Genomic DNA, 10506 nt, shown 5'->3' with positions numbered 1-10506 from the left:
TGTTCAGGTCTCTTGGGGTCTCTAGCATCCCTTAGAGCTGGGCCTGTATCCAGCTGTCGGGTGGGGACTGTCCCCTTCGGGCTCTCCCTTTAGCGTCTTTTTTTCCAATTCCGTGACCCCAGGGCCCATGGCCCGTGGCTCTGGCCGTCTGCGCGGAATTCCGCGGCACCCAGGCGCTGCGCCCGGATAGCTTCTGGGCGCTGACTTTCCAGCTCACTCAGAAGCTGCTCGCTGGGCCCGCGTATTTCCCCTCACTTCCCCGGCCGCACCGATCCTTCTCGGCACATCACTGACTGTACCTACTCCTCACAAGGAGCTCACTGTTGAAGTGTTGTTGAAGCAGACACAGTTCACGCATGAAAAATAAAATATTTATTTATTCAGCCGATGCACACATACCTACTGTGCGCCAGATACTATTGTCAGATGAGTCCCAGACTGAGCCAACCCGGGGCTTCTAGAACCAACCAAGTTTGGCTGCCAAAGTCGAAATCAGGTCTTGGAGCATCTCAGGGAATGAGTAGAGAGCCGGGAGGGGGATCGTCCTGGAGTCGTCAGTGATGGGGAATGCGCTGGGCCACGCGCCCCTCTCCTCCTAGTCTCCCCTTCAATCCGCGAGCCGCCGGGCCAGGGGGAAGGGTGTCCAGGAACCGCACAGTCTCGGGCCTGGCGCCACTCCGCCCGAGGCCGAGGCCTGTCGGGAGCCGGAGCCCGACAGCTGCCTCCACGCAGCAGCGCCCGGTGCTCCCCTCGGGCCGGAAGGCGGCGCACTCCCGGGTCGGGCCAGGCCTGCAGGCGCGCCCAGGAGGGGGAGCTCGCGGGCAGGACATTCCGCCGCTCGCCGCAGCAGTGACGGCCGCCTACGCCCGGGCCCCGCGGGGCTCTAACGAGGGGAGCTCACCCGGAGCGACCTCGAGGGCTGCGCCAGGCGCTCAGGCCCGCGCTGCTGACTCTTTTAGACACGTGCAGACAATCTACGTCCGGAAAACCCGCTGATGATTGGAGAGTAAAACTTAAATACAGGTGAGCCAACCAACGGCTGCAGCATTTCCGTGAAAAAACCCCGGAAAGCAGAGGTGCCCTCCAATGCCTGGGCCCTGGGACCGGGGAGAGGCGGCAGGCCCCACTCTCTTGGAAAGGACACTTGGACGACAGCCTTGCTGCAGGGATAGGGGACCCCTGGGATAGAAGACCCCTTTTAACATGCTCCTGGACCTTCAGGGGAGTTTACTGTCTGCCTGGAGAACATACATAACATCAACAACAACAAAGTCTGTGAATTCAGTATTTAAGTTAGTTGGTATTTATTCATCACAAACCTATCAAGAGACGAAAAACAGCGCTCACGTTGTACCCATTGTATGTAAAACGTATTTACTGAGACCCAGCAGCAGTTCTTAATCTGGGGGTACAGGGCCAAGTAAGATTGTCTAGGATTTAGGGAGTCCATGACAACCCTGAAATTGTTTCCAATTTGGCGGGTGATGTGCCTTTTTCTAGTAAGAAATTTTGTATCTTTTATGATGACCAATGTTCATAACCTTAGTTTGGTTAAAAAAAAGCTTGTCTAAAGTTGACATTCAGTGGGTTTCTAGATTCAGAACCCTTGCCACTAACACAGAGGTCTTCCTGAGGGCCTGAGGCCCATGAATCTGGACCCCAGTGGAAGAGTTTGGTTCTCCAGTGAGGGTCATTAGAGCTTGGACTTGACTTTTTCTCCTTACAGAAGCTCCTCCCCACCTCCACCGCACCCCCAAAAAAACCCTCCAGGGGCACTGTTGGTTTCGTTTTAAAGCCAACTTGGGTTCAAGTAGATTTACTTCTGCATTTCTCTGCGCTTAAATAGAAATAACTCTCTGGTGGCTTTTTTCCCCGGGTTAGTCATGCAAATGCTCTATGCCTCACTTACCACTGGGTTTCAGCCTCTGGGGCAGCCCTCGGCGCAGGCGTGGCCCAGGACCCTCTTCCCCTCGCTGGAGTCTCTGGGGGAACTTGGGTGCTGACTTCACTGGGCTGGGATTTTCCTCAGCCAGTGTGCCCAGGGAGTTAAAACGTGTTCCTTTTAAGGGAAAAAGAATACAAGAATTTTTTTTTTTTAATTGTGAAGGAAAAAAAAGATTACAAAACCACCACAATCTCATTAATAGGCCTAACGCAATAATTTGTTTTAAACATCAGCTCTCCTGTGTGCACGCATTTTGCATTGCTGTGATTATAGTAGCACAATAATTGTATATTGAGAGCTGTTCTATTTCACAATCTACTACTTTTCCTTAACATACCATAAACATTTTACTATCTTCATAATCAGTGTTTTTAATGGCTATATACTTTTCCACCCCACAGGCATATTTCATCATCTCCCTTTGTTGTACACTTTCATGGGTTTCAGGTTATTGAGGGTGTGTGTGTGTGTGTGTGTGTGTGTGTGTGTGTTGTTATGCTATGAACTTGTGTTCAGAGAGTTCATGCTGAGGTCTTTTTTCTCCAGCCAATTTCTGGTGTCATGATGAACGCTTAAGCTCCAAAGAAGCCGGCCTTCCTTCCTTCCTTCCTTCATCCAGCAAATATTTAATGAATGTCTACTACATACTAGGCACTGGTCCAAGCACTGAGGATAGAGAAGTGAACAAAATAAAGTCTGTACTACTATGGAGCTCAAATTCTAGTTAAGGGAGACATACAATAAACATATATATAAAATATTAAGTATTATATATTATATTGTCAGATAATCGTAAGTGTAACAGAGAGAAATGAAGCCAGGTGAGGGAGATCAGGTGTACTCTGTTTTTAGAGAGTAGTCAGGGCAGATTTTTTTTGATAAGGTAACATTTGAGCAGAGATATGAAGGAGGTGAAAGAGCAGTCCTTTTGCAAATCTGGGGAAAGGGTTTTCTAGGCAGAAGAAACACAAGTGCAAAGGCCCTGAGGCAGAGGAGTGTGCTTGGCATGTTGGAGGAGGCCAGTGTGATAGAAGTGGAGTGAGTGGGAAAGATGAAAGTGGATGTGAGCAGAAAGGTGGATTGTACCACACCCTATGATAGTGGAGCCATTAGACAGTTTTGAGCAGAGGAATGAGATGCTCTGATTTACCTCTTAAAAGAATCAATTTTGTTGTTGTGCAGAACAGACTGTCAGAGTTCAGAGGTTGTTAATAATGTAGGCAAGAGATGATACAGTGCTTTGGACTAGGGTGCATTGGTAAAGGTGGTGCAGTTAGCCTGGGCGTGGATCCAGTAGGATTTGTTGATGGTTTGAATGTGAAATTTGAAAGGAACCGTCAGTGATGAGTTAAAGTTTTAGGAAGAATGGAATTGCCTTTTTTTTTTTTTTTTTTGAGTTTTGCTGTTTGTTCATGTGTTTGTGTTTTGTAGAGGGAGACAGGGAATTAGGAACATAGTTTTGGACATGTTAAATTTGAGATGTCTCTTAGAAAGCTAAACGAGTAAGTCAAGTAGGTGGTGGAATATAGGAGCCTGCAGCTTAGGGGAGAAGTCAGAGCAGATTTTGGAGATGTCAGTGAACTCATGATATTAAAGCATGAGAAGGCATGAGCTCTAGTTCAGACCTCTCTCCCCATTTATCCAGTTGACATCTACTTGACATCTCCACTTAAAAGCCTAAATGACAGCCCAAGGTCAACGTGTCCACACCCAAAATCTGATCTTACCCCCTAAACTGCTCTACCCACAGCCTCCCCTGCCTCAGTTGATGAGGTTGCCATTCTTCCATTGCTCAGACTAAAACCTGAGAGTCATACTTTACTTTTTCTCTCACCTCCCACATCCAATCTGTCAGGAAATCCTGTTGGCTCTGCCTTCAAACTATATCCAGAATTGAATCCAAACACTTCTCACCACCTGCACTGCCTCCATCCTGGTCAGACCTTCTCTTAGTTATTTGTTGCCTGGGTACTTACTGCCGTAGTAGCCTCCTACAATTTCCTCTGTTTCTACACACCCCTCCACCCCCCGCAGTCTATTCTTAACAAAGGAGCCAGAGGGATTCTTTCAAAACATGTAAGAGCAGGTCCCTCCTCTGCTCAGAACCCTCCAACAAAGTCCTCATAAGAACCCACGAGGCTCTGTGCGGTCTGACGCAGAGGAGTGCACCTCTGTCTCCTATTGTTCTCTTCATTCACTTTGCTCCAGCGACACCCGTCCCCTTGTTTCTCAGACATTCCAGACACACTCCCACCTCAGTTCTCTCCACTTAGAACATTCTTCTCTCAGCTACCCTCCTATCCCATTCCCTCACCTTCTTAAGATTTTTCTTGGCTCACTTTCTCAGTGGGACTGTCCCTGGCAGCATCTTTCTGCCTGCACTCTGACCCTGCTTTCCCTGCTCTACCTTTTTCTTTTTTATCTAACTTTTTTTTTTTTTTTTTTGAGGTACGCGGGCCTCTCACTGTTGTGGCCTCTCCCGTCGCGCAGCACAGGCTCCGGACGCGCAGGCTCAGCGGCCATGGCTCACGGGCCCAGCCGCTCCGCGGCATGTGGGATCCTCCCGGACCGGGGCACGAACCCGCGTTCCCTGCATCGGCAGGCGGACTCTCAACCACTGCGCCACCAGGGAAGCCCTTTATCTAACTTTTTAACCACATAACCTATGTATTCAAATACATAAATATTTGAATATAAGCTTTTGCAGAGCAGGAATCTTTTTGTCTTTAAAAAAAAGATTTATTATTTATTTATTTTTGGCTGTGTTGGGTGTTAGTTGCGGCATGCGGGATCTTCATTGAGGCGCGCGGGCTCTTCACTGCGGTGTGCGGGCTTCTCTCTAGTTGTAGTGTGTGGGTTTTCTCTTCTCTAGCTGTGACGCGTAGGCTCCAGGGCATGTGGGCTCTGTGGTTGTGGTGCACGCAGGCTCTCTAGTTGAGGTGCGCAGGCTCAGTAGTTGTGGTGTGTGGGCTTAGTTGCCCCGCGGCGTGTGGGATCTTAATTCCCTGACCAGGGATGGAACCCAGGTCCCCTGCATTGGAAGGAGGGTTCTTTACCACTGGACCACCAGGGAAGTCCCTGTTTTGTCTTTTTAAATTACCCATGTGTCCCAAGTACCCAGAGCAGTGCCTGAAACATGGTGGATGCTCAATACATGTTTGTTGAATGAATGAATGGTTGAATGTAGAACATAATGAGATGAGTCTGAGGGTCTCCAAGGCAGATTGTGATGCTGAAGCTGAAATGTGGGAGTGATGGAAGCTGCCAAGAGCGAGTATAAGTATAATGCTGAGACTCCTGGGCTGGGTGAAGGGTACAGGTAAAAGATTATGAGGACCTGAACCAAGAGAGGGTATGGAAGGATATTTTAAAAGTGACAGTCTTGGGACTTCCCCAGCGGTCCAGTGGTTAAGAGTCCGCCTTCCAATGCAGGGGGGACAGGTTTGATCCTTGGTTGGGGAACTAAGCCTGCCTAGTGTGGCCAAAAAAAAAAAGTGACAATCTTAAAAAACTGGAACTTACAGAGACCATGTAGTTATTTGTTCATTTATTCATTCACTCAGTCATTCATTCATCAAATGCGTTCTCTGCTCCTACAATACGGAAAATATGGCGAAAGTCAATGCTGTATCCAGTCAGAGCTTTCCTGAGTTAAAAGGTGAAGTGTCCAAGTGAATGAAAGAGCTAGTGTATTCCCTGAGTAGGGCATTTGTCTCAGTTTCATAGGGTTACCAACACTTATATGAGCTGCCAAGGTGGGAGAAGTGAAAGCAGAGTGGACTGAATTGGCTGGTGCTCCTGTGGCAAATCCACTTGCTCTTTGCTGCCCAGGACCTCTGGGCCTGCCTTGGGTCAAGGAGGCACAAATATGGGGCCAGAGCTCTAAAGCTTCCCAAACAGCCGTGTAGGCTGAGACCCTGCTTACTGCCCCCCACTCCTGCCCTCTGTGTACTAAGGTGGGTCAACTCCTGGGGCAGGGTGTGTTGGCCAGTGGAGAGGGTTCTGGGAAGACCTACCAATTAGACCAATTTTGAGATTCATCTGGTTTAACCAGCGGGGTTTTCAAATATACAAGTCCCTGAAAGGACTGATACGGATGGGGATTAGGGTGAGCAGAACTCTGGGAGGGGGAATTGGCTTGCAGGGGCTATGCACAAATAAATACACTGGGCCCTGGAGTCCAGAGGCAGCTGGAAACACAAAGGGTGCCACAGTTTCATCTTTTCCAATCCTGAGTATATCCGTGTGTGCATAACTTGCCACGTTGCTTTAGACCTTCAAGGCAAGCAGAGATCTGGATCCAGGGCAGCATGACACGGGAGTCTGGCCCCCTCACCTTTGACTCCTGTCCACATCCTCTCCCACTTGGGTCTGGCATCATAAAAATCATTGCAGTTTGTAACTGCAGTTGCTTTACGGAAATGAGATTGGATGGGACAAAGAGGCTAACTTTTCACTTTTACACTTCGGTGTTACTTGAATTCTTAAAATGAGCAGGAGTTATTTTTGTTATTTAAAAAATTGGTGGTGGGTGGAGCCTGAGTCATAAAATCACTCAGTTTCAAGAAGGTCCTGCATTTGCGTCCTCAGTATTTGGACTTAGACTTTCAGCAAGTTAGTCTTATTTTTTATTTTATTTTATTTTATATATATTCATGTACTTCATTTATATATTCATGTACTTTATTTATTTTGGGCTGCCTTGAGTCTTTGTTGCTGAGCGTGGACTCTTCTCTAGTTGCGGCGAGGGGCGCTACTCTTTATTGCAGTGCACAGGCTTCTCATTGCAGTGGCTTCTCTTGTTGTGGAGCATGGGCTCTAGGCACATGGGCTTCAGTAGTTGTAGCACGCGGGCTGAATAGTTGTGGCTCGCGGGCTCTAGAGCTCAGGCTCAGTAGTTGTGGTGCATGGGCTTAGTTGCTCTGCGTCATGTGGGATCTTCCTGGACCAGGGATTGAACCCGTGGCCCCTGCATTGGCAGGTGGATTCTTAACCATTGTGCCACCAGGGAAGTCCCAGTCTTACTTTTAAAAAAGGAAGACATGGAATACAGACAAGACATGTAGATAAGCCAGCAAGTGTCAGTATTACTGACATCTATCCCCTCACCTCTACCCTCGACGCTACTGCCTTGGTTTAGGCCTTATTGCCTTTCTCCAGGCCTGTCAACTCGACAAGGGCAGGGCCGTGGTTAGTATTTGATCTGCAGATCATAGTACAGTTCCCAATACAGAGAGGCCAGTCCATTAATAAAATTAAAAGTGAATGGACTATGGTAACAATCTCCTCTTGGTCTCCCTGCCTCTAGTCTTAGTCTCCCTGCCTCTTGCTGCTAATTAAATTCAACAAAGATTCATTGATACACCTACTATGGGTACATATTTCCTGCTGTTGTCTTTAGCCAGCAGTCCTCAAACTTTTCAGCTGCTGTATTCCCCACAATCATTTTTAGAATTTGTATTAGAAGTTTAAATAATTTCAAAGGATGTAATTTCTGGTTGCACGTACTGAATTTTTTTTTTTTGGTAGCGCCACGCGGCTTGTGGGATTTTAGTTCCCCGGCCAGGGGTTGAACCCGGCCCTCAGCAGTGAGAGTATGGAGTCCTAACCACTGGACCACCAGGGAATTCCTGCATATATTGACACCTTAAAAAATGTATCAATAGGATCTAAATACCATGGCAGTTTGATGCCCACCATTATTCATTAAAAAAAAAGAAAACAAGGTCTTCTTTAAAGTTGGAATTGTATTTTGCATCTTCTCCTTAGACATTTCCATTGAAAGTGCAAAATCCATTGCACTTCTCCCATGGAATTTTATCCTGATATAACATATTTTTATCCTTAGAAGTTTTTTATTGATTACTTTATTATTCTTTTCTGCAACAAAAAACCATATGAATTGAAATTAAAAAAAAAATATTTCCTGGGCTTCCCTGGTGGCGCAGTGGTTGAGAGTCCGCCTGCCGATGCGTGTCCTGGTCCAGGAGGATCCCACGTGCCGCGGAGTGGATGGGCCCGTGAGCCATGGCCAGTGAGCCTGCGCGTCCGGAACCTGTGCTCCGCAACGGGAGAGGCCACAGCAGTGAGAGGCCCGCGTACCACACACACACACACACACACACTATATATATATATATATATATATATATATATATATATATATATATTTCCTATGATTATCAGATTATGGATGTTAAATTTCTTCTGGACTCAATTAGCATCATAATTATTATTAGTACATAATTGGTCAGAACAATATAGATGTTATAAATTATGATAAATAATTATTAAACATGAAAAAATTTCAGTAAAAATGTTTTGCTCAATGAGATGATAGGCCTACGTTTTTATTTGGCCTGTGTTTTATTTGGTGGTTAAATATTACATTGTTCACAAAAATAAGTAAATGAGAATGGAAGTTTTCTTTTTCTTTTATTTTATTGAAGCATCATTGATTTAAAAAGTTGTGTTAATTTCTACTGTACAGCAAAGTGATTCAGTTATTATATATATATATCCGTTTTCATATTCTTTTCCATTATGGTTTATCACAGGATATTGAATATAGTTCCCTGTGCTATACAGTAGGACCTTGTTGTTTATCCATTCTAAATGTAATAGTTTGCATCTACTAATCCCCAACTCCCAAACCATCCCTCCCCTCCCCTCCCTCCTTGGCAACCACAAGTCTGTTCTCTATGTCTGTGAGTCTGTTTCTGTTTCGTAGATAAGTTCATTCGTGTCATATTTTAGATTCCACGTATAAGTGATATCATATGGTATTTGTCTTTCTCTTTCTGACTTACTTCACTTAGTATGATAATATCTAGGTCCATCCATGTTGCTGCAAATGACATTGTTTCATTCTTTTTTATGGCTGAGTAGTATTCCATTGTATACATGTACCACATCTTTATCCATTCATTTTTCGATGGACATTTAGGTTGTTTCCATGTCTTAGCTATTGTAAATAGTGCTGCTATGAACATAGGGGTGTGTGTATCTTTTCGAATTATAGTTTTCTCCAGATAAATGCCCAGGACTAGGATTGCTGGATTATATGGCAACTCTATCTCTAGTTTTTTGAGGAGTCTCCATACTGTTTTCCATAGTGGCTGTACCAATTTACATCCCCACCAGCAGTGTAGGAGAGTTCCCTTTTCTCTACACCCTCTCCGGCATTTGTTATTTGGAGACGTTTTAATGATGGTGGCCATTCTGACTGGTGAAGGTGGTATATCATTGTGGTTTTTTTTTTTTTTTTTTTTTTTTTTGCGGTACGCGGGCCTCTCACTGCTGTGGCCTCTCCCGTCGTGGAGCACAGGCTCCGGACGCGCAGGCTCAGCGGCCATGGCTCATGGGCCCAGCTGCTCCGCAGCATGTGGGATCCTCCTGGACTGGGGCACGAACCTGTGTCCCCTGCATCGGCAGGCAGACTCTCAACCACTGCGCCACCAGGGAAGCCCTGATTGTGGTTTTGATTTGCATTTCTCTAATAATTAGCGATGTTGAGTATCTTTTCATGTGCCTGTTGGCCATCTGTATGTCTTTTTTGGAAAATGTCTATTTAGGACTTCTGCCCATTTTTTGATTGGGTTATTTTTTTGTTATTGAGTTGTATGAGCTGTTTGTATATTTTGGAGATTAAGCCCTTGTTTGTCGCATCATTTGCAAATATATTCTCCTATTCCATAGGTTTTCATTTTGTTTATGGTTAACTTTGCTGTGCAAAAGCTTGTAAGTTTGATTAGGTCCCATTTGTTTATTTTTGTTTTTATTCCTATTGCCTTGGGGGACTGACCTAAGAAAACATTGGTCCGATTTATGTCAGAGAAAGTTTTGCCTATGTTCTGAGAGTTTTATGGTGTCATGTCTTATATTTAAGTCTTTAAGCCATTTTGAGCTTATTTTTGTGTATGGTGTGAGGGTGTGTTATAATTTCATTGATGTGACTGTCCAACTTTCCCAACACCACTTGCTGAAGAGACTGTCTTTTCTCTATTGTATATCCTTGCCTCCTTTGTTGAAGACTAATTGACCATAGGTGTGTGGGGTAAGGAGTTTTGATATTGTAGACTTTCTCAATTATTTGAGCCCCTTCTGAATTAAATGCCAAAAATCACATAGCAATCTTTTAACAAAAATTATTTTTAATAATCTATCGGTTGACACCTCAATTTTCAGTTTTGTTGAAAGCAAAAGAGTTGGAAACTACCTAACTTTCAAAAGGACTGTTACCCGGTTAGAATCACTCACTTTTCAATTTCTGGGACGCATACCAGAAAGGCTTTACCAAGACTTAACAAATTAATATTACGTATATATTTTATTCTTTCAGATGGAAAGAATTCTTATTTAACCCAATACACTCAGAAAGAACTGGGAACATAAAAAATGAATTTTAATATGCCTTGCCCATTCAGCTCACCCTTAAACAACATGACTTTGTGTGGGTCCACTTATAGGCAGGTTTTTTCAATAAATATATTGGAAAAATTTTTTTGAGATCTGTGAAATTTGAAAAAATTCTCAGACAAACCACATGGCCTAGAAATATT

At 44.9% G+C, this 10506-nt stretch overlaps 1 protein-coding gene across 2 annotated transcripts in view; it reads left to right on the top strand.

The window, feature by feature from the left end:
* The first annotated feature begins 324 nt into the window (after nucleotides 1-324).
* The window catches only part of LOC307190124 (uncharacterized protein), a 33814-nt gene continuing 23632 nt past the window's right edge, over nucleotides 325-10506 (top strand). For both annotated transcript variants that reach the window (XM_079929048.1, XM_079929047.1), the window contains exon 1: nucleotides 325-1023. In XM_079929048.1, the coding sequence (XP_079785174.1) occupies nucleotides 568-996 (429 nt within the window). In that variant the 5' untranslated portion in view covers nucleotides 325-567 and the 3' untranslated portion in view covers nucleotides 997-1023. The remainder of the gene's footprint in view (nucleotides 1024-10506) is intronic.

The sequence above is a fragment of the Stenella coeruleoalba genome (genome assembly GCF_951394435.1).
Source record: "Stenella coeruleoalba genome assembly, chromosome: 8".
NCBI lineage: Eukaryota > Metazoa > Chordata > Mammalia > Artiodactyla > Delphinidae > Stenella > Stenella coeruleoalba.
This window is presented reverse-complemented; position numbering and strand designations above follow the sequence as displayed.